Source organism: Pteropus medius, unplaced genomic scaffold, assembly GCF_902729225.1.
Source record: "Pteropus medius unplaced genomic scaffold, Ma_sr-lr_union100, whole genome shotgun sequence".
NCBI classification, from domain to species: Eukaryota; Metazoa; Chordata; class Mammalia; order Chiroptera; family Pteropodidae; genus Pteropus; species Pteropus medius.
The window spans coordinates 37,386,250-37,411,475 of NW_024340849.1; the positions used below are offsets into that span (position 1 = coordinate 37,386,250).

At 33.4% G+C, this 25,226-nt stretch overlaps 1 protein-coding gene across 5 annotated transcripts; it reads right to left on the reverse strand.

Moving 5' to 3' along the window:
* Positions 1-3: 3 nt before the first annotated feature.
* Positions 4-25,226, reverse strand: IMPACT (impact RWD domain protein). 5 transcript variants are annotated; one of them, XM_039844134.1, is made up of 11 exons: positions 25,092-25,226; positions 23,921-24,049; positions 22,882-22,934; positions 21,779-21,841; positions 15,183-15,268; positions 11,907-12,029; positions 9,973-10,070; positions 7,761-7,834; positions 4,688-4,778; positions 3,274-3,408; positions 4-2,531 (listed from the first exon to the last, which is right to left on the reverse strand). In XM_039844134.1, the coding sequence occupies exons 1-11, from the start codon at positions 25,125-25,127 to the stop codon at positions 2,463-2,465; spliced, it is 957 nt and encodes a 318-aa protein (XP_039700068.1). In that variant the 5' UTR covers positions 25,128-25,226; the 3' UTR covers positions 4-2,462. The 5 variants fall into 5 exon arrangements, with proteins under 5 accessions (XP_039700068.1, XP_039700089.1, XP_039700073.1 ...); XM_039844155.1 differs by having other exon boundaries at positions 24,016-24,049; positions 25,092-25,224; XM_039844139.1 differs by lacking the exon at positions 25,092-25,226 and adding an exon at positions 24,654-25,072.

A 25,226-nucleotide genomic window follows, 5' to 3' on the forward strand; every position in this document is an offset into this window, starting at 1 on the left:
ATGTAGCCATAAGAAATTAAGCCATAGAATATTTATTGACATGAGAAAATGTTAACAATATACTTCTATATGAAATATTAAGGTACAAAACAGTATATACAGTTTAATAACATTTTTATGGAAAGAAAAATAGCATATGTACAAAATCATGCATAGAAAAAAATAGAATGATGTGCATACCAAATGGTTATCTCTAGATAGTGGAATTAGAGGTGATTATGCAATTTTTCTAATAAATTTCACCTTCCCTACAAACAGAATCTGCTTCATGCTAGTCTTTCTTGGTTGTGATTAGTTTAAAATAGTTCTCTTCAAATAGATTCTGTTTCATAATATATACCTCCAAATCATATTGCTATTGCCATTTATAAAGTAGATGCTACTTGCTCTTATATTCTGACAAATGGAGAATATTTTTAACTAATACAATATACTATAAAATATGCCACAGCATAGATTTGTCTATAGAAAATTATTTGGAGAATTTGAAAATCCTCTAATTGAAAAATTTTAAATAGAAAAAAATATATTATCATTAGTTAAGAGTTCATAATGATCGAGTGTGAAATAACTTGGGTTCCAGAATTGGAGACTTTTAGATCTCTCTTTACTGACTTTGGGCAAAGGAGATTAGATTTTTCAGTTAGGAAAATATGGTTAATAATTTTGTAGAAAGCAATAATAAAATTGTTTTTAAATAAAGGAAAATGAGATCCCACATATAAAGGTTTGCTATAAAGACCTGAAGAAATATGAGATAAAACAGCAAGAAAGAAATTCAAAGTTGGTGGTACAGAAAAATTAACTCATTTACTTTTCTGCAGCACCAAATTCTTATTGTTTTATAATTTCTACCACAGGTTTGATATGCCAAAATTGTCAAATTCTTTTAATGTTAATTAATGGTCTTTAACTTCAATTATTTCAAGTTAATATATAGGACATACTTAAATTTTTCATGGAATCTGAGGTAAGTGTTCTAAATACACGTCATCCTCTGATGACCCTTGAAAACTGGCAACATTAAACACACGATAGATGTAATTCAGATTTTATTTCTCAGAATGCATCCTAGTGTAAAGCTATATACTAGATTCTTATTAAAAATAACCAAAAATGAATTTTTTAAAGGTAAAACATCAGAGAACAGAAAAAAAATATATCTATGTCCACTTTTCTCTGATGCTTCCCATGCTCCAGCACCATTCCAAGCTATCTCCTAATTTCTGGTTCCCCCTCTTTGGAAGGAAATATTTAGTAAATCTATGGTCAATTAACATTTAATAATTGTTTATAATCACATCTGAAAGGGAACAGTTAATAACTTGTTACATCTGAAAGGTAAATTTATTGTCTAGATGTCTAGATGTAAATCATACAATTTGCAGATGAAAGGAACATAAAACACTGATGAGAAGGAAGATTTGATAAGAATGGAGAAAAAGAAGAATTTTCTTTGTTTTTCTAATCTAAGGTTTGTTCATTCTCTCCAGTCATGGAATTGAAAAAGAAGACTGGAGTGCAGGTGGGAAATGTGCATCACATTTATATAACAACACAACATATTCTTGCCCTACTCCAGGGTCATTCTGCCACCTCTACCTCATTCTATAAATGCCCCATTAACCACAGCATAACTTTTAGAGAAGCTCTAATTCCTCAATGAAGATCACAAGAACAGTACTTCCAGGTTGTTAAAGAAACCAGGATATTACACCTACACATTTCAGGGGCAAGAGGAGACTATCGACACTCCACATTTATTGCTTTACAAAAAAGGTAGAGGCGAGAAAATAATTTTTTGAAATTTCACAATCACCAATCTGTGACAGAAACTGAGGCATAACACTTATGCTAACAAATATGATAGATGAGTTATTTCAGTACATCACTGCAAATGGATACTCCTGGATTTTCACTTAATCAATCCATTATTCAATGATGAACACCATAAAATGAAAGGTGACATACTTATGAACTAAAATCACAAGAAAAAACTCTATAAGATCAATCTTCAGTGAGCTCCTATTCCAATAAGCCATAAAAAGTGGTAAAAGGCAATATTCATTTAACAAAATGAGAATCCCAATGACAAGAAATCAGATATTTATATTCCTCCAGAGACACTTCTTCCCCACCTAACAAAGGCACTTGACATGTATTGAAATGGACATTTAATTCAGATACTGCCCTGGGCAACTGTTACCTTCCTAAAATTAGGTGAAGTGGTGATTAAGTTCAAATTAATTCTTCCAAATCAGCCTGAAACACACACGAATATATCAAAAGTTCTCTATTTTTGGCAGATGATATAACCAAAGAAAAAAAGATAATGTTGGTGTCCACAATGAATTGGCTGACTTGAGCAGTCCAGGAACCCCTCTCTGAACAATATATTCTTTGATGACTGTGGAATTTGTATATAATTATAGGCAAATTAACCTTTCATATAATTTCAGGTATTAATGTTCACTCCTCTTCTTGTCCTTTCTTACTTTTTTGTTCTTTCCCAAAGCCTTAGATGATTCCTCCTGAAAAAGACAAAAATCAATGTAGTATCTCCTCATTAATATGAAGATACAGGCTTAGGAATCTTAAATATAATCATATGAAATATGTGTAATAGTGAAAGTATAATTACTTCCATATATATCATCTTTCTGTTTTATAGGACACTTTCATTTCATAACTATTTAAATACTTACAAAACAATCAAAATAATCAAGGAAAACACTAAGTTATCTAATAAGTTTATGTTTGAATAATTTCAGTATTATTTAACCTATTGTTCACTTTCCAAAGTAGGCAGCAGAATTTAAACACAATAGATATGAACATACTTATAAAATATGAAACAAAAAAACCCTCAAAGTATAAAGAAAGAAGGCATTTAAAAGCATTCCAGTGCTCTGACACTAATAGAAAATGTTAGAATTTTATAGATGTTCAAAAAACATCTAATTCACTGTAGCATTAGCTATGACCTCTCTGAACCTCAATTTTAGGGAGTGTAAACTAATTAGTCTTTAAGATTTTATAAAATTCTGTGAATCGGAAATTAAGGTTCAAGGAGATGAAGCTTCTCCCCAGGGTCAGAGAACTGGCCAGTCACACGGTTTTGACTAGTACATAAGCCTCCAGTTTCCTAGTCCAAAGATTTTTCTAATGCACCACAGAAATCCTGATTCATTCCTTATTTTGTCTTTTTTCCTTTATAAAATTTCATGGGCAGTGGTGAGAAACTCTCTAGATACAACATCAATAACCACTTACCTGTGAATTTGTGTAGTCCTTCTCCACTAGAATGTTTCTGGCACAGTTGTTGATATGTTTAAAGCGATCTGGTCCTAGAAGAATCCCTCCATACCAGCGTGATACTACCACCATGACATTTCTCACGTTCAAAATCTGTTATTTCCAGAAGCAGAATTAGAAACACATATAGACATGTACAAATGTGAGTTTGAAAAGAAAACAAAATAACCCATATATAAAATCGCACATAAAATTTTCCTCTGATTTTAATGGCAGAACCACATGAGTAAGCAGAGTGAGATTACTAACAATTCAGGAGAGAGAATGTTATAATGAGAAGGGAATTTGAAAAACAAACATTGCTCTGCAGTGTCCTCAAATTCGAAACTTTGGGGCAACTGAGCAGAGTGAAGGGGAGATCATGCAGGTAGGGTTCCAGTTCTTTGTGATTTCACCCAGAAAAGATGTTTAGGCAGCCTTTTACTCCAAGGCCACACAACAACACAAAGCCTGCTTCTGAACAAACTACTAGAGAGAACTGGGGCTGCAAGAATAACGGCTGGTGCCTACCAGAGTAAGGTCTTCCGTAGTTTGACATTTGTCAAATGCTGCCCTTAACGTGAAGCCCACCAGTCTACAGGCCTGACTCAGAGTTCCAATCAAGGGAATAGCCTGGTTAGAAACAAACCTCCACATACAATAGCAGAAGAAACTATAGCAACTACCTTAGGAAAATAAACAATCCATTCTTAAAACTAATGGACAATCAATGATCACCAGACATGAAGAAAATCCAGCAGCATGAAAGAGAAAGGACAAGATAAACAAACTAAAGTGGACCAAGAAAATTTCAAGAGAACATCTTTAAAAAACTACCTCTAATTAGTATATTCTGAGAAATTTTAGAAAATACTGCATCTATAAAACCAGAACAGCACACTTTGAAAAAGGAAAAATAGAGTACAAAAAGAAGTCTTGACAAATACACAGTTGCTAAAAAATTTTTAATTCAACAGAAATTTTGGAAGACAGTCAAAAAAAGTCTCAGAACACAGACAATGAGATGGACAACTTAATAAAAAAGAAACATTCTGGATCTATCCAGAAGGTCTAATACCCAACTAATAGGAATTTCACAAAGGCAGAACAGAGAAAATGAAGGGGAGAAAATTGTCAAAAAACAAAAAGGAGTTTTTCCAGGGCTGAAGACAATCTTCTATTTTCTATGACTGAAAGAGCTTGAAAGCCCAACACTTATTAACCCTTTGCTTTCCACCCTTTGCTGAAAATTTTCTCAGTGTTCAAAAATTAACTACTAATTAAACATATCTCATGTTATATGGTCTGATTTACTTACTCCTAAATGAAGCTGTTTTGTTGAGAAATTTTATGGCTCACAGAACAGGATTAACGGAGTCTAAGTTACCCTTACCTCCATGAGATGGAGAAGACGCCCACCGGCTGCTGTTTCCCCATCATCTTCACAGTCCTGTAAGAAGGTCTGTTTATCCTCACAATATATTCTAGAAATACATAAAACAGGGTTATACGCTTTGAAATCTCAAAATATTGTAATAAAAGTTTACTCCTTCATACTTGCTACAATCAATTTGCTTCCAAAATTGACATGTTTGTTTAAAAAAAAAAACCTTCTTGAACTATATATTAGATATATTTTCACTGATAATTTACTATTCACTATGGCTCACTTTTTATACTTGGGAAAGCTAGGACTCAAGGGTGTCTGCTTTAAATCAGAATCACTGCAACTATGAGGTGAGTTTACACATCTGAAATTTCTCCACTTTATTTAGCCTTAAAGCTAAGAGGTTATAGAGGGGAATCACTAAAAAACATTTATTGAGAATATACCATATAGAAGCATTACACGTAATAGGCACTATGAAATGATACAGAAGAAATAACTGGCATGCCCCTGTCTTCAAAGACCGTAAGCTCTAGTGAAAAAGACAAAAAGTATATAAAAAGATGGAGGTGAAAAAACCAACAGAAGTTAATTTTTTATACTTTCTTCACATCTTATTCTAGCCATCAAGTATGTCTGTATCTTCCCCATTTTGAATGAGATTTATAAGATTTCTTTTTCTCTATAATTTACCACTGGATAGTTATTAATTTCAGAGATAAAGCATGCCATTTTTACCCATTTAAATTACATACAAATTGAGCACCTGGAATAATAATGTAGGGCTTTGTAGAAGAATAAAGCTTGACAAATAGGTGTGAGCATAAAAAGAAAATAGTGCCAGTTTAAGGTATGCCATCTAGTGGATTTCTTAGGCCCCTACAAATGGTACCATTTAGGACTAAGCAAATGTAGCAAAGACATCTTTCTGGCTGTGGCCATTAAAAGCCAGATATTACCTTATCTATACACCTAAGTCAATTACATTAATTTTATTATAGCAATCATATTCATCTTTCCTTCCACCTATCTATACATTTATTCACTCAATAAATATTTACTGCCCACCTACTACAGGCTTTATTATAATTTAGAGTTGATCTTGTTTGAAGAAAGACAGTGTTATTAAACAAAATTTTACATGGCAAATTTAAGGCAAAAAGAAATCAGTGGTTCGTTGTTATTAGGCTTGTAATTATAATCTAACACCATAATTTTATGGAAGAAATGACGAAAACTGTATAAATCAGTACTATTAGGTTTTAAAAAAATGAAACGCCATGGACATTTTCACTAACTCTTTCCTCACATGCCAGGAACATAATGATGTGGCACCTGACAGATGTGTACCAGTAGCCTGAACGGCACCGCACAACTCCAAAGCAGGAATACAGCCCCAGAATCAGGAAGTAACCTTAAAATGACCCTAAGCATTCAATATACACATCACAAAGTCTATGTATCAAAGAAAAGTCATTTTTTACTCCCAAGTGGAGGTCTTTCAGGCCTCCACTATGTGCGTTTTTAGTCTTATCTGACACACAACTCTGACAAACTTATCTCTTTCATTCCCAAGTATCAATTATATAAGGGGATAAGGCAGAGGAGCTGCTACATGTTATGCTGACATTTGTGAGAAGTGACTGGTGATCATCTATTAATATGCCAAACGATGAAAATACTCATGAGAACTTAAAGACCCAAAAATCTGTGGCCTGAAATAGACTACCTGGCACATTATTTAATTTTTTGATAATTTAAAATCAATAATATATTCAGCAATTGTTGAAGGTGCAGCCTTATAGCCATGTAGGAATAAAAAAAGAGATAAATGAAATTAGATTATCAAATTCAGCTCCACCACTTAAAAACTATGTGACCTTGAAAAAGTTAACCTTTCTACAGCGGCAGAGTTAACAAGCAGAATTAACTTTCGTAAAGTGTTTGGTACAACACAGGCACTCAGTAAACACGTGAGGTGAATGAATGGTAAGTATTAATTCTTACCATTCTACAGCACATTCTAATCACTGAGAACAAGCACAATCTAATTTTTATAGTGATGATCCTAACTCATAAGAAAACATCAAAATTCTTTCCAGTGATACTAGAGACATATAACAAATAGTTTTTGTAAGTTTTAGCACTTAAAGAGATGTGACTTAGTAATATTAAAAACTCGCATATCCAAAGTGATACATTTTTTTGAGTTTCAGATAGCCTAGATTTTACAAATAGTCTCAATCACATTTTAGGTTTGCAACAAATCCCTACATCTATATTCTGATTTATTTCAGTCCTAAAATATGTTCTTTTAACTCTGTACTAATTTTCATATTTAAAAATATACTCCTTCATCTCTTTACTAACAAATCAGCAAAGATTTGTATAAAACTTTAGTATTCAAAACTAAAATACATGTAGTAAAAGAAGCACTTTTAGTTCATTGTTAATATGAGTATAAATTGGTTTAAAACTTTGGAATTAGGCAATATGTATCAAGAGTTTCAAAAATATGATTTTGATAATTCTACTTCTAGAAATCTATTCTTTCTTCCTTTTTAATTATACTCCCATTTCATTTCAAAAAGGAATCTGAAGCAAACAGAACCTACCCCAAGGAAATAATCTAAAACATAAACAAAGATGTTCTTTATAATAGTAAAAAATATAAAAAGCAAAATGAAAAGGTAATAATTAAATAAATTGTGGTTTGGAGCCTCAAAGAAATATTATAGAGCCATTAAAATAATGTTTATAAAGCAATTATAACATGGAAAAACGTTTTTGTTAAATTAAGAAAAAAAACAGAGGACACTAGAATAAAGCATTAAAAAAATAAACCTTGCATAGAAAAGACAAAATATATAAAAATATTATCGGTAACATTAAATGGTAGAAAATGGCTGATTTTCCCTTTGATTTTTCTTTTCTGTAGTTTCCAAATATTCTACACACGATTATTACTTTTATAATGGAAAAAATATGTAATGGTTATTTTTTATTTTTAAATAGCATGAGTTCAGTTTCTCTCATTTTTTACAAATTGCACATTCCTAAAATTGTGATGATCACTCACCTGTACGCATATATGTTGTGGGTGGCACTAGCTATTTTCTTATTCTCATACAATTTGGCAAGAACCATTTTCACCTTAAAAACAACATAATATAAATAAATTAATGTACACTTTTTATTTGTTCTGTATATAAATACTAGAAAAATATCTTAAAACATGTTGATATAAATACTGTGGTATTGAAATGGTTATTTAAAGAATCTTCTACACTCTAAAAAAGCCATTTCCAAAGTTTTTTCCTCATTTTAGGGGTAGAAACTGGTATTCTCAATTGTTACAAAAAGGCCAGACCTGGTATTTTTGAACACCAATTATCAACAAATATTTGAGCACTAACATGCCTAGGGTACTTGAACATGAAAATTTTTCCCTATGTAGAGAATTTTAAATGTAAATATGAGAATTTCTAAAAATCAGTTCTGGAAATTTACCAAATTTATGTATCCAGTATGATAGGTACACAATAATGGTATGTCCCATATGTTACAAAACCAAAACTCACTCTGGGAGTCATGTAAGGCTCACAGAAGAGGTAACAGGAGCCAAGTCTTAAAACATAAGTAGCAATTTTTATGCATCAGAGGGGAAGAAGGATATGGAATAAGAAGCAGCCATTCCATTCACAAGAAATAGCATGTGCAGATGTATCAGATTTAGCAAATAAAAAAAAAAATATTCAGTTAAGTTGGAATTTCAGATAAACCACAAATAACTTTTAACTATAAGTCGCACATAATAATGTTTATCTGAAATTCCAATTTAACTAGGTTTTCTATATATTACCTGGCAATCTTGTCAGGGACATAAAAGAAGGTACAAGAAGTGACCAATAGTTTTATGTAACTGTAACACAGAGTATGAATAAGATGTATCAGGAATGATAAAGTTAGGGTCATATCACAAACAACTTTGTATAATAAGCTTAGATTTTTCTTACAGACAATGGAAATCCCCAAAGATTGGCGGGGAGGAGTGGGAGAGTGACACATGGTCAGATCTTTTAGAAAGGTAATTGGCAAGTATAGAGGCAATATTGCAGATAGGGATGACTGAGTTGGAGTCAGGGAGACTGATCTGGATCAGAAATTGTGCAACCTTATGTTTATCATTTTTTAACCTTTCAGGTTCTCAGATTCCTGATCAATAAAATAGACATTGACCACTAAGATTTATTTCAGCTCTCATAAATTATGATCCTGTAAGTCTAAGTGACTATAATTAAATACAGAAAGTGGATCCGGGATGAAGAGATTCAGAACAGAATATCTAAAAAGGACCTTGGCAGCAAATTATGAGCAAGTGCCATGGGCAAAACAGGGTTCCTGAGAGAAAAGTCCAGAAGCCTACATCAAAAGCTATCTTGACAACAAATCAATGCAGAAAAGAACTTCCTCTTTGATAGACTACCAGAGAGTGAAAGGGCAGCCTGCTAAAAGAATTGTATCCCTACAGGTCAATCTTTAGAAGAGCTTAGAGAATACAGCAGCTATAGAAACCAAAGGGAAGAAAATAACGCTTAAAATTTATGCTAAGGTAATGAGACTTTATTTTTTGTTAATTTGACTTTATAGGTAGTACTGAAACTGCCTCTTATGTCAATAAAGTTTAAACTAAGTCAGATTATTACACCAAAGAAAAAGAAAATGATTGTGTTGAAAAGAGAGTGAGAAAGACAAAGACCTAGAAATACAGTTTTTGAATGAAAAGTCTTCTATTTGACATCCTTGGGCAGGAATCAGGTCACCTAAAATCAGGAAGCAGCAAGGAAAAGGAATGCAGGTAGGGATGACTGGGCTCAGTATGTCCACTATCCCCTTAATTGGGCAACAATGGAACGGACTTGGTTTTCTAAAACTCCCATGCAATAGGAAAATAATTCTTTTTAACGAGCTATTAAACATCATAATTTTCTACAGCACCACAAATTTTTCTTGTTTGAAAATGCATTAGAGGGTTAGGCCCTAATTAGAGTTTAGATACAATTTTGAAAGCTGTGACAAACAGAAACAAAACAAACCTTCCATGATTCACAGTAATTTGAGGGTAGATAAATCAACAAATTATTTCTTATCTTTCACAAAAAAGAACTATTAATAATAGTAAATATTAATTAATAATAGTAAATAGTAAATATAAGGATATTATTGCAAAACCATTTACTTAATTACTTTGGTAAAATAACGTCTAAGTGAGCTGGACACAGTAACTTTACCTGTTTGGGACAAACCACTGGAGCCAAGTGTGCCTGAAAAGTACTTCTTCGGTCTGTAATAGGAATTCCATGATCAATCGGAGGTAATTCTTCTATTTCTATAAATTTAAAGAATTATGTTACTTTTATTTTTAAAATTCATACATTCAAATGCTAAAAAACTGGCAATGGTATGGGCGGGGGTGGAGGGAGAGAGTTGGGAAAGAAACATAAATTATGTGGCACATCAACCCAAATGCCATTAATAGTTACCTATTAAAATTAAATTATAATTTTAAGTAAAAAGTTTTCAAATATATTGTACAGAACATAAATCTACTTGACTTACAAATGATTTTCACCTGCCAAGGTCACCCAGATGAAGTGGTGGGTTGGAACTGAAATCCTGGACTGTGGTAATAGTATAACTTAGTACAGTATTTAATTTTTAAGAGTATAAAGGGGTCCTGAGACCAAAAGGATTGACAGCTATAAATATACCATCATTTACTTATCCATTCTACTGCTAATAGACCTCTGGGTTTGGAAACATGACTTTATTTTGTATAGCTATCATCTAGTGTCTTCTGCTAATAACTGTTCCTACTTCAGAGGATTGAATTAAATATATCAATAATATACCAAATTGGTATTCCATAGGGTATCATGATTTCCAGTTATTCTGCCTCTTAAACAAATTTAAGAACCACTAATTTATCCTTAACTCTGTTGAGAAACTTACCAACCATCCTGGCTGCTACACAGCCCTCATTTAAGATGAAAAATTATTCAGGAAAAAAAATAATTAAATTTTTTTCCTATTTCTATTCACTGATCTGTTGAATCTTACCAAGTCAGCCTGCCTTACAACTGATGAACTACTTCAACTAACAAACGTAAAAATATTTCTGGATATCTCTAAACTTGCCAAAAATCACTGCACTGGTTTTTTGGCAGGACTAGGACTAGAAACCAGGTTTATGCAGGATGTTTTACCTTCCCCAACAGTAACCTCTTCTTGAACAGACTGTGACCACTGTGCAAGTGCAGTACTAAGGTCAATATGAACTGGATGTTATTTATTATGACTGTGATTTTCACTCTTTTAATAGTGGATCCTGTTTCCGAAAAGAAATCTTACGCCAAATCCACAAAGATATAAACAAACAAAATGGAAGCTACTTAGATTGAAGCAGGGGTAGGAGTCCTGGATCCTCTCCCCAACTCTTTCACTCCTTCTTCATCCCCTTCCACTAGCCCTGTGACACCATGCAAGAACTTTAAACCTTCATATTACTGTTTAAAAGCTACTGTATAATGGCATAGGAAATTCCTTACCTTCAAAGAGACTGAATGTTCCCTCTGGCCTATCATGTTTTTGTAAGAGACTTGAGGAAACTGATGATACCATTCAAAATTTTAAAATGCAAAATGGAACATACTTTCTGATAGAAATATAGAGCTGATTTATCATATCAACCTTTCAAAAGTTGAACACCACTTATTTATGGAAGAAATTTGCTCAAGCAAAAGCTAAAATCTTAAAGGTATTGTACTAGCCTTAATTCAATGGTTGTACTTTCAATTATGATATTTATTTTGTGAGCACAGACTAAAATTTAACTCTTGGGATATCTGAGAATTTCAAAACAGAAATATAAAAACAGGATGTGAAAACATTAAGACAGCTTTTCTTAGTTTCAATTTATCTCATCATTAATTCAAAACTCTAGAAAGTAGCAAAAAAATAAAAATAAATTTATAATTTTTTCTTCACTATGATAGACCCAGCAAAAATGAAAATGGCTAGCAGGCAGGAAAAAAAGAAAACTAATTCTCTGCAAATTCTTAACTATTCCTGTCACATAGGAGTTGACTAAATTTCTAAACCACTCCAAAAACAATTCATAATACTACCAGCCCACTTTCCTCAAAAGAAATTAGTAACATTATACCTCTTCGATTTTCACTGATATCAAAATCCAATGCTTTAACTGAATTTTCTAGGTGGCATGCTAAAATGATATCCTCTTCACACTGAACATCTTCCTCTTCAGTTTTCTTCTTTACATCCTGGCCTATGTAGATATAAGACATTATGAGTGATCTATGAGACACTTAATCATTAGTCTTGGTCTCTAAACGTTATTCTGCAATAGAAGGAACCAGGGCTTCTACGAGAAGTGGTAGATTATAGGGTTGAAGCAAGGAAAATGCAAGATGAGCCTGAAATATTTGAGATTCCAGAAAGTAAAAAAATGTTCAAAAAAATATGGGAGCTTATCAAAAGAACACAAGAGTCTACCTGGAGATCCTAAAGGCCAAACCTGCAACAATTTGAACAATAAAATAATGATAGCATGAAATTTTAACCCATGGAACAAAATAATATACATGAGTTCATACTAATATAAATAATCTATCAAATAAATTAATGGAGAAAAGAGATATCTCTTCTTCACAATAGAATTCCAATTAATAAATATTGTAATAAATATTGTTGACAAGATATACTAATGAATACTAAAATTAGTGAGTGAAAGTTTAAGGAGGAATAGGATATTAAGCATAGCCTCAAAGTATCTCCCTCCTTATGAATTAAAAAGGGAAAGATAATAACTGTGTTGGTTAATTTCATATGTCAATTTGACTAGGCCAAATTGTCCTAAATTGTCCCAGATATTTGGTCAAGTACTATTCTAGATGTTTCTGTAAAGGTATTTCTTGATGAAATTCACATTCAAATCAGTTGACTCTGAGTAAAGCATACTGCCCTCCATAATGTGACTGAGCTTCATCCAGTTAAGGTCTTAATAGAAAAAGGACTAACTTCCTCAGAGGAAGAAGGAATTCTACCAGCAGACAACTTTAAGATTTGAGCTGCAACATCGATTCTTCCCTAGGTCTTCAGCCGACTCAAGATTTTGGACTTGCCAGCCTCCACAATCTCGTAAGCCAATTCCTTAAATAAATCAATCACCCTCTCCCTCCCTCCTTTGCTTTCTCTCTTTTTCTTCTCTCTTTCTCTCTCTCTCTCACACACACACACACAAAATACATACACATCCTGCTCGTTCTGTTTCTCTGGAGAACCTTGACTAATACAGTGTCTTTGCAGTGGAGATATCTAGCAGATACCACCTTAACCAAGGAATCAAGATAAACATCACCAATAATAAAGCATACTGATATCAGCTCTTTTATATAATGCACTGTGAAGGAAACAATATCATTTTTGCGGTATTCTTGCCAAAATGCCTAATATTACTCCAATCATGAGAAAACAATGGACAAACCCAAATTGAGGGACATTCTACAAAACAATTGATCAGTTCTCTTCAAAAATGTCAAGTCATAAAAGGTAACAAAAGTCAAAGAAAGACTGAGGAACTGTTTATAGCCTAGAAGAGAGTAAGGAGAAATAACAGCTAATACAACATTGACTCCTAGACGGGATCCTATAATAGCAGAATAGACTTTAATGGAAAAATTATAAAAATTAGAAATCTAAATAAGCTCTTTAGCTTAGTTAATATTACACCAATGTTAGTTTCCTTTCTTGATAATTATACTATAGTTATGTAAGATGTTAATAGGGGAAGCAGGGATAGAGATGAAAGCTTTTTATACTATTTTAACTTTTTTGTGTCTAAAATTCAGAATTTTTAAAAATTGTAAATAGTTGTATTTAATTATTTCAAATTTTTCCTATAGTAGAAAAAAACAATATGAAATAATAAAGAATAAATATCTACTTAAGAATAACAGTAAAATCAAAGTAAATTATTTGTCAACTAGGTGCCTTAGAGAGGAAAATTCTCATGAGATACCCTGATCACTAGCTTCTAATTTATTAGTTCTTCAGAATTACTAATCCTTTCATTTTAATATGAAGTCTACCAAAAGTTTCTTATAAAAAATTTTTTCAAACAAAATTTCTAAAAATTATAAATTGTAAATTTTACAAAACAAATAAATAACTCTAAAATTTGAAGAGCGGTTAAACTAAATTTTGGATATAGGTGGGAAGGGAAAATATCATTTTTAAGATCAATACTTTTTAAAATGTATTCCTAAGAGATGATCCCAAAATTTAAATTTAGAGTCCCAAGTTTTTACTGGCATACATTTAATTTTTGCAATTATCCCCGTAGTGTAGAATGGTGGATGGGCAAAAATCAATATTTTTTTCAATTACAGTTGACATTCAATACAATTCTGTTTTGAGACCACTTTTTTCATAAATGTCCTGAAATGCTGCAAAATCAGAACATGGATTATAAAAAGTTAAGGAAAATACTTCAAAGATTATCACATGGACAGAGTATCTTCATTTATCTCTTTAATTTTAATGGAACCAATAAAAACATTTGCTTCTACAGAAAAATAGTAAAATGCTTTGAAAAAATATATACTATCAACTTTAAATATATACTAACAGAGTCTTAAATAATTGGTTCTGTATAAATAACCGTCTAAAACATTAGTAAATAAACTACTGGGGTTTTTTTACTCCCTCTTTTCCCAAATTGAAAGCTATTCTATCAATAATAACAAAATTCTATCTGGAAATAAAATCAGGTTAAACGGTTATTTTCCTCTCTAAAAGGCTTTTGTGGTTAAATGGAACAAAGTATAGGAAACATTAAAAATTTCCATGTTGTCACATTTAATGATTCAATAAAAGAATAATAATAAAGCCAAATATCAATTTTCAAATGTCCTGAAATTAGTGGTGATGGTTGTACAACTTTGGAATATATTAAAAAACCACTCAGTTATACATTTTAAAGGGCAAATAATTATGGTATGTGAATTACATCTCAGTTTTAAAAATCAATTTTCAAAGTCGAATTTTATATCCCAAATATCAGGGTGTTTTTCAAAGTTCTTTTTCTATAAACATGACACTTACTGGAAGCTAATATCTAACTGATGTAGTCCAATAATTCATGAAGACTGTTGCATGGTAATGTTGCATGCATATTACCTTAACAATAATCAAAGAAAGATTTTTTTTGACCCAAGTTCTTTAACCATAAAATTCTATTTCTACAAGACTATAATATGAAACCAAAGAGGCTAAATCTTATACAAATAACCATAATTACATGAGTAAATGAACTTTCCAAAGAAATATAGGTTTTCATTAAAGATTTCAATTAGAATGTTCATGTGAAAATGTAATTACTTTAAGTTAAAAGAGCACTGATAATATTTTTCAATCCTACCTGGTTCAGTCATCTGAGATTTTTGTATAAGAACATCTCTTATTTTCTCCACCCATAGGTAAAGAATACTTTCACCAATATTCTGTCTAAACAAAATTCAGGGGGAAAATATTTGTTATTTAAAAAAATATCTTTCTCAAATTCAAGAAAAAACAGACATAATTACAATCTAAGTCATTCTATGCAATCCAGCCATGTCTTTAAAAAAATAATTTATAAAAACATGAGATTCACTAACATTTGTAGATGAGTATTTAATATAGATTATTTATATCAACATTAAAAATCCCAACTGGCTCCAAAAATAACACTGCTTACTTAAAATAAACAGAAGAGTTGCAATAAAAGAAGAGAAAGAAAATTTCTGAACTTGAATTAGATGAATTAGATAGATGTAAATGTTAATATAGTTTCAGTATTGATGTCTGATGATGGCATGGTTTCCTAACTTTTTGAACAGTTTCAAACCACTTACTTGGTACAGTTATCATTTGGTATACTGATTTCAACAAAGAATACAAAGCATTTGAAGAACTCCCTCAGAAAGACAATTTACAAGACTTAAAAAACAATCAACGTAACAATTTTATATTCACATTTTGTATTCTATTGCTCAAATTGATTCATTTTGGTTCCAAATAATGTCTGGCTGCCTCTGATAATTAAATCTATTTCAAAGGATCATTGAGAAAAAGAATATGTCATGGTTTATGTCTACAGAATTATGTTGAATAATGGCAACAGCAATAAAATAAAGGCCCAGGTGTTTACTCTTTAGAGAATGACACTAATTTTAGAAAAGTTTTAGTATATGTATTTAAAGAAATCACCACACTACTTCATAACAACACCTTATCTCCTTCCTCTAAAAGTTTCCCTTGAAACCCTTATCTCTCTTTATCACAACTCATAAGCACCCACCAGAGGAAATTTTCAAAACATGCATACAGAAGAAAACAGTTTTCAAATAATTCAGTACCTCAAATTCTCTCCATCTCACCCATAACTCCTTAGCAATTCTGTATTTTTTGGTAACCTGTCTTTTTAGAGGTAGCAAGAGTTCATTGAAAAGGTTTTTTTTTAAACTGAGAATGTTGGTTGAGTTTCTTTTAAACAATTCCCACTCCCATCCTCATCTAAGTAATACTTAGAGATATAGAGGCAGAGAAAGGTACAAGGTATTGAGTATATACTAAGCCCAAAGTAAATTGTAGTGTCAACATAATTCATACTCATAATTGGCTAATGAAGTATTATTTCCCCATTGTACAAATGAGAAAAAGGATCTAGAGAGAGAGTTAACTTGTCTAAGAGAGTCTTATAAGCAGTAAGAATTCCATAGCCAGAATGTGAATGCAGACTTACTCCAAAGCTCAGGTTGCCCACTGCAGTTAGCTCTCCCATCAAGCAGCTGTGCCCTTAGGCAAGTAAGCCACTTTAACTGTCTCAGTTTCCTCATCTATAAAACAGATTTAGAGCATCTTATCTTACTTTACAAAAGTAGTTTATTTTTAAGTGAACTGTCTTAATTCACTCAACAAATCTTTAAGGGACTAGAAACTGAGCACTACATGCAGTCCTGGGGGTATGGTAGTGAATGAGAAAACTGGGTCCCTTATCAGTGTAATCATTATCCTTACAAATATGTGGTTTTATAATCATTATCCTTACAAATTTATAGAGATGGCGTCTCCGTCTCCTAATCTCATTCTACTGAATTCTTCATATCATCACCAAAATTAGTAATATTAATACCTAGTATTTACTGAACACTTAGTATATGCTACATAGAAGATATGTAGAAAATGCTGTTAATTACTTAATCCTTACAACCACCTTTTGAGACAGGAAAATCATCCCTCTACGCATATACATTCACATTCAGATTTTGCTCGTGATGGGAGGGAACATTTTGGAAGAATTGTAACAGTAAGTAATATTTCCAAATAATAAAGAAGAAATTAAACCTTAACTCTAAATCTCCTCTCTTCTGGCCCAGGGCTTCCTGCAGAAAAATATCCAAAAGCTCTTCTGTCCAACTCAATGCTTCCTTCCTCCCTAGTATTTAACAAGACTTACTGAAATAAACCCAGTCAAGGAAGCTACAGTGGGTGTGAAAAGTTTCTTGAAAAAGATAAAAATTATTCTTTCCCTTGGACCCTCAAATTCTATCACTGATGGTAGGTTTTTTTTTTAATTTGTTGATATTACTACTGTATCTGTTTTCTCTTGAGATAATGGTTTGTTATCTTTTTAAGTATGCACTAGGATTTGGCGGTTTTCAAACTTTTGCCATTGCTGTAACGAAATCTCTCTCAAAATCAGAAATAAATTAAAAGAGACAAGAGCCGGGAGTTCTCTCTCCTGTACTTCTTCTCTCATCCCCAAAGAGTTCTTGAGGAAATTAGCTAAATCCTAAGGGCTCTGATACAAAATCTGAGAAGTACTCGTTATAGAGCAAAATGCCAAGTTTGTATTTACGAAGTTATGATAAAGTAGCTAAATATAAAAAGCCTGGAAAAACGTTTGTTTCAAATGGAATAAAAGACCAAGCTGGATTAAAAACTGATATTTTAGTTGGGATATTTTGTGAATAACTGTACTTAAATAACTACTATCCAATCCAGAATGATCATAACAAAGTTACTTAAAACTCTACTTTTACTTGTGGCATTAATATTTCTATCTTTAATTTTCCAATATTTTTATTTGTTGATTTAAGGGTAAAGCTACTCACTGAAATGCACTAAGTTGTGCAGCCTTAGACATATCACTCCATCTGAATTCTCTTCTCATTTTCGAAATAATAAAATTAGATGAGACAATTCTTAATAAGAACAAAAATGAAAGCTGTTATACACTGCTGACTTATAGGAATTGTCATTTAATCCTCACAGTAATATTATTGTCACTTTACAGGTGAGGAAACAGACTCAAAGAGGTCACACTATTTCAAAAACTGACTCCAGAGGCCTAAGACAAAAACTTCAGCTTAACTAAACTTCAGGCAGGCAGAACTTCCTGACTCTAGGCTCTGACCTCCCTTTTCTTAGAGTATTTTCTTTAGAACACTTGTCATTATAAATGCTTTGCTCTTTTGGGTCTTCCTCAAGGACCTAGCAGCATCCCTTCTGAAATGAAGTCATCAAGGAAAACAGTGCCCTTATCTGCCAGTCTCTGTAAGAAGGCAGGAGCCTAACTTCAAATGAGCAGTTAGCAAACACAGAGGGCCTAATCAGAGAAACACATTGCAAACTCAGGAAATAACAATGTGCTAGACACATCCCAATGATCAACCTCTTCCCAACATTCCCCAGTACTTTCCTACTAGTGCATACCAGCCCTTAAAAATCCTCCTGCCTTTTGTGTCAGGAAGTTGAGTTCAGACTGAGTTCTGGTCTCTTCCTGCTATTACAACAGTTCTGAATAGCCTTCTTTGCCTGTTTAACTTTACCCAGTGCAATTTTTGCTTTGATACACCTCACTCTCCGACTTACACATCTAAGACTCCAGGATACATCAAAATATGAAGAGCTTTGGGAAATTAAAATAATCATTTTCTCAGATTTTAAATTAAATAATGTTGAAATGGGCCATCATAAATTCAAATACTACAAAAAAATTCTAATCCCTTTCATTTTCTCTTAAACGATACTAACTTGTATGATGTTCTAAGTATTTTAAATCTGTTATTTACCTTTGGTTTTATTAAAATTATTTTCATATATTCAAAATATCCACATGCAAAATATTTAAAGATATTAGCAAATTAATCTACACCTAATCAACCACGAAATCTTAGTTTATATTCTTACGTCTCTCTTAAACTGACCATTTCTCTCCACCCACATTCTTATTGTCTTAATAAAGGCCTCCACCATCTCCCTCCTGAGTTTCTGATTGTTCTTCCTATGGTGTCCCTTCCTAAAAACTCTTCACACTATCCTCTACACCGCTACATAAATCTGATTAAATCACCACCGCCACCCAACATCCACCTAAAACACCCAGAGCCTACGAGACAATCCCCAAACTCCTTATTCCAGCTTATAGGTCCTTTCTCCTTACAACTACCTCAAATTATATACCTGGTATCTTAAACTACTTGCTGAACTCTGAAGATGCTTCACACCTACATGATTTCGCTTTTACGGTTCCTTCTATCAGAAAACCTTTCCCTTTTGATTACCTGGCAAACACTGTTCTCAAAAGTCACTTTAAAGTGAAACCCTCCTTTACAACCTCACCCACATGCACAGAGATCATTTGCTGCTAAAACCTCTAAAAAAAGCTGTAACACTTGGTCCAAACCTCTCAGTAATTATGTTGATATATTGTATTGGTACACGTCTATCTTAATTTTTAAATACCAAATGCCTAACAGAGTGCCAGCATATAGGAGATATGCGATAAATGTTCATGGAAAAACTACTAGTTTTCTGACTTCTTAATTACCCACGTAAGAAGAAACAAACTATAATTTGTCCTCTACCTTGGCAAAAATCAAATTTAGCATTTGAAATGATGCTAAATATGAAAATCTCGATAGTTACAATATTTAGAACATAATGAAATTATAAACATTGACAACTACATTCACACATTTATCTCGTTTAATTTTCAAAGACCAATAATATTTTCACTTGCTGCCCCCTGCTGGAGTTTTGTGGAAAAGTATAATTAAAAGTTGTCACACCAACTTTTAAAAACAGAATGTGTATTTCTATTTAGACCACATGTGTGAAAATACTACCATTGGACTTGGGTGATTCAAGCACTTTATTAAAAAAGAAGACAGTATGAACCATATTCCATCTTTAGAACAACTTGCTTTGTAATTTCTGATACTTCCTAAATAGCTCAAGTGAACTAGTAAGGAGGAACAGTTAAGTTGTGTCCTATGGGAGTATATCTTAGTAAAATTGGGGCAAGGACTTTTTTGGAAAGAGAAAAGATGGGACGCCATTTCAGAGTGCATGACATTGTACATAGGTAGGAGAAAAATTTTACTAATATGATTAACATGATGGAAGCCAAGTGTGGGAAGATTTTCAACCCTACTGACTTATAGAAGTCAAGTAAGAACTGAAAAATAACCAGAAGAAATACAATCACTACATCACTAGTGAACAAATTTGTAATATATTTACCTTATTCTACTTAAAGTGGGGAGATAAATTGGTAAATAAGCATAAATCCAGGATTACAGAAAGAAGTTTGTTGGGGCACAAAAGTAGAAGTGGCCAGTAAGGTTAGAGAAAGGTATCAGAAAACATTTAATTGAGGAAATAAATACATATATGCTGAGGATGATGGAATTACAAAATGGGAGTATTCCCTAATGGTATGTTCTTGGTTACTTCTGAAGTCAAGTGTAAACTTGGGAACTCAAGGAAGACCACACTTCCTCTAGGAAGGAAAGAACAGAACCAAACCATTTTTTAATTAAATATTTTAGGAGGAAAAGAAACCTGGCCCAGATCCAGAAATACAAAGAGGGTACTCTCAGTGTACCAAACGGATGACCACTGAGAATATACGATACAATCCTTACCAATTCATGGTTACAGTAAAACTGATATTCCAAAACATGTTTTACTAAATTAATATATCTCATTAAAACTAATCCAAATCAGTCATATCTTCTCTGGACTACTGCATTAGCCTCATAACTGATGTCCCACATCTATTCTTGCTCCCTTCCAATCAATCTCCAGAGAAACAGAATGGTGTTTTCAAAAAGAAAATCTTATCACAGCATCGCACCACTTAAAACCCTTCTCTGCTTCCCATGGGTGTTAGGATAAGGTCAAAAATCTTTTACAGGGCCTACAGGACTCTGCATGACTTTCCTACCTACCTCGCCAGGTCATTTTCCAACCATGCTGTGGCCTTTCACTGGAATTATCTTCACCTAAGTAACTCAGCTCTAAGTCAAACCCCCTAAACTACATCGGGTCTTATTTCAAACTCAGTTAGTACTACACATTTATATCTTTCTTTTACAGAACTTATACAGCTGCAGTTTTATATTCATTTTTATGATATCTCTCCTACCAGTAAATTCTAAATGCCACGAAAACAGGGACCATTTCTGTTTTTGCTAATTATGTGTATCCAGGATCTAGTATTGGGTGCGTGATATAGTATTATAACATTTGTTGAATGAATGGAACAGTGAAAAATACAGTATATCAACAGACTCTAAGTCTTATGGCCTAAGTCAAGAAAATTACCATTAAAAGTATACAGTAGTTTAATAAATAATTATGCTTAGAATTCTGTTACCAGTTTCATTCACCACAGCCTATGAAAATATCAAAACAAGAGCCATGTCTCTGAACTTACTTTCACAAGCTGGCTAAGTGTTTTTATAGCTACTAGTTCTATATATTACTATATGTTGTATCTAAGTAGAAGTCACGTAAGTGTCTATATAAAATTATATAATCAATCTTTCAAGGACTCTTCAAGTGTATACTTTTTGTTAATGGAAAGGTGGCTTAACAAAAAGTTTGGAAAAGGCCCTATCACAGTACCAACAAAACTCCACAACGGGATCACTAGTAGAATTTTTTGAATCACCTGTTACTTACATATATATTTCCTCAAGGCTATTCGATAAATCCGCACGTTCTTGCCCTTTAAGCCAAGGAGCACTAAGATTAAATAAAACATAGAAAAGATTATTTGAGGATTCTGTTTATATATTAAACAGAAATTACTGATTAAACCACAAGTCAGTTTTACTTAACTTTTAAAAATCATCTATTTTCATTAAAATGTTATTTTATATTGTTTAAATCTATACAGCTCAAAAATGCTTCCACTGGCATTAACTCGTTTAGTTCTCCCAGAAAACCATGATGAAGCCAACACCAATATTATTCAATTAAAATATGGTTTAAAAAATAACAGTGAGTTAATAGGATATTATAAAACCACACAGGTTTACATAAGTGGCAGGACAGGTTCCAGAATCTAAATTTCCAGATTTACAGTATTTGCCACACTATCAGAAAATACTAATTTTTTCTAATTGGTATCTCGAAACAACTCTAACAAGTAAGCTAGTTGCCACATGATTGTAAAAACAATATTAACTTTTTCTGAAAATGGCATTTTTGTTTACAAGCATTCTATAATTACATCATTTTCAATAAAAAAATTAAAATTACAGAAAATTTTATTGCTATGGTTTTAAAACACTCATACTAAAAATCCCACTGGTAGGTAAAAATTTTAGCAATTGAGATTCCATGGAATTCTGTTCACACAGATTTATACAACTCAGGAGGTCAAGAAGATGAGGTTGATCAAAGGTCACTTGCAAACAGATCAGGACTCATTAAGATTAAGCTTTGGTGGCTGAGAAAATGGTTCCTCAACCATAATGGGCAGGAAGAAATACCAGAAGCACCATGGGTAATTCCTGGAAGGCAGGCAGTCTTAGGCAGAGGCATGTCAAGAAACTGTGGCTATTTTACTCTATGAACCCCATGATTCTTTCATACTAAGTGATATACTTCAGTGTGTTTTTATATAATTTATTTAAATGCTCTATACCAAGCCCAAAGGGATTAATTTCTATATACATCTTTACAAGAAAGGTGTTTTATAGCAACAAAATGCACAGTATAAACAATCTTTGAAAAGCATGATCTTTTTATAAAAATATAAATGTAGAAATAGAGCTTACTTCAGTTGATAAATAGGTGGAGCTGTACCTGGGTATTCATTCGGTAGCATCACCTACGAAGCAGTTTAAAAACAAATTGGTTTATAATTCATGGCTCAAAATAACAATATTTTTAAAGCTAGTCGCTGGATAAATTTCTAACTTGCAAAACTAATAAACAAAACCATTGTTTTGTTAAATCTCGAGGGAGAATCCCCTCCTATTTATACTTCTGCCTTACATATGTTGCTGATGATGCCAATTTTTTAAGAAGGGTTCATTATTTGCAGAGAAAGTATAAAAGCAATGAAGTTAGGCAATAAGGGTGGAGAGGAAAAAGATTTTAAAAAAAGAAAAACTGAACAGCGGCATTATACCTTAACCCTAAATAAATACAGTGGCATTATAACATGTTTCAGGGATTTTTCTGAGAAAATACTAAGACAAAAATCGTACTAAATACTGTTAAATATATCATCAGCTAACACTTAGCAAACCATACAGATTTCTTTTCAAAACAGTATTATTATAAAAACAAATACTGATGAAAATGCAATTTAGCATCTCTTATGTTCCAAGTATAGGTAGTCATTAAAGAATAAGCATTAAAACAGACAGACTGGTCTTTTTATTTTTTTTAATCCTAACCACAACTGACTCCTAATTAATAAAGAAATGAGTAGCTACTCTATGAACCATCTAAATTACTATCTATTCTTCCTCTTAAATGTTATTTATTTTCCCAGGTTTAGACCCTCTCTTATTAAATGGACAAGATAATGAAAGGAAGCGAAACTCGAGTCTGTCAATGGTACATTAAGAACATTTAAATAATTAAAATAAATGGAATAGGAAAGATTGAGACTATACATTAAAGCGTGACTTAAGTGTGGACTGAGATTTAATTACCCATGTTTAGGCAATCAATCGTTGATAATAGCCAATAAAAAAGACAATTTAGAAAAAAATCATGCAAGAAAATCATTAGAGAAATACAATAGTCAATCATACAGTCAGTGTTTTAACTGGTAAATGGCTGTAAAGAAGGGGAAAAGAATACCTGCAAGCAAAGTGTCCACTTAGGGTCATCTATATCGTCGCTAATTCTAATACAAAATATTTTGGCACAGTCGTCAATGACACACCATTCCTCACCATATATAGCTGCCATTGCTTCAATTTCCTCATTCTGAAAGTTGATGGGGAGAAAAAGTCAGTGAATGTGCATATCCTAAAAACTTTAGGGTAAAAAGTTTTCCTTACTCCCTTATAAGGCAATTTGCTTTTAACATTACTAGCCTGGATGAAGGACCCTTGAATGAACACTGCCAAACTTTCCTAGCAGCACGTCTACTCTGGGTGGTTGCCATACACTATTGCTATGGCTGGAACCAGCCGTGCTAAATATACTGTGCTTTTGGCCACTACTGAGCTAAAATATGTATGTACTCCCATAACCTGTAGAGAGATTCACAAATGAATGGGTAAAATATATTCTCTGCCCCACTTTCTCATTTTTAACAGGTAATCCCCACCCGCACTCTCTAGCCATATATTCCTACTGGGTATCTCCTTCCGTTGTTTTTGTTTTGGATTTGGGCACAAGGCTGAGTGATTTTTTTGGTAATCAAAACATTTCAAAATTATTCTTTTGGTTTGGGGTTAAGAAAGAAAAATAATTGGAGCTAAAAGTGAAACGAGAAACAAAGCATGCATTCAACTTTTGTACCAGCTCATTTTCTCCTCACAGCCCAGTAGGAAAAGCTTTAAGGGCACGCACGTGAGCCACGCACAGGGGAAAGCTCAATACCACGAGGACTAAGAACCGTGGGCCTTCAGGGAACTCCAGGGTCTGTGAAGTACCGCCCGTTTTTCAAAAGCAAAAACCGAGGTTAAGTGACTTGTCCAAGGCGATCCGGAGGCGACAGGACAGGAGACAGAACCCGGGTTTCTGGCTCCGGCCTGGAACTGCTCAATCACGTGCTAATGGTTTCACGATGACACCCTCTGAGGCAGGCCCAGCCCGCCGCCGACCGGGAGCGGCCGGCCTGAAAGTGCTCAGCCGAGAACAAGCGCCAAGAAAATGGTACGCGGCGGAGCAAACGGCGCGGCTAGCGGCACAGGCGGGACCGGGATCGGACCTGGGCGGAAGGCCCCTCAGCAGAGGAGGCCTGGGGCGGTGAGACGAGGCCGAGCCAAGCCTGGAGGTCGGCGCCACGCCGGGGCCTCACCTGCCTCTGGTCGCTCCCAGCGTCCCCCTCAGCCATGTGGCCCGGAGAGCGGCCCTGCTGCCGCCACCTGCCTAGGTCCGGAGGTCGGGGGCGGGGCGCTGCGACGGCGAGCGAAGCGCAGGCTGTGGCGCGGTC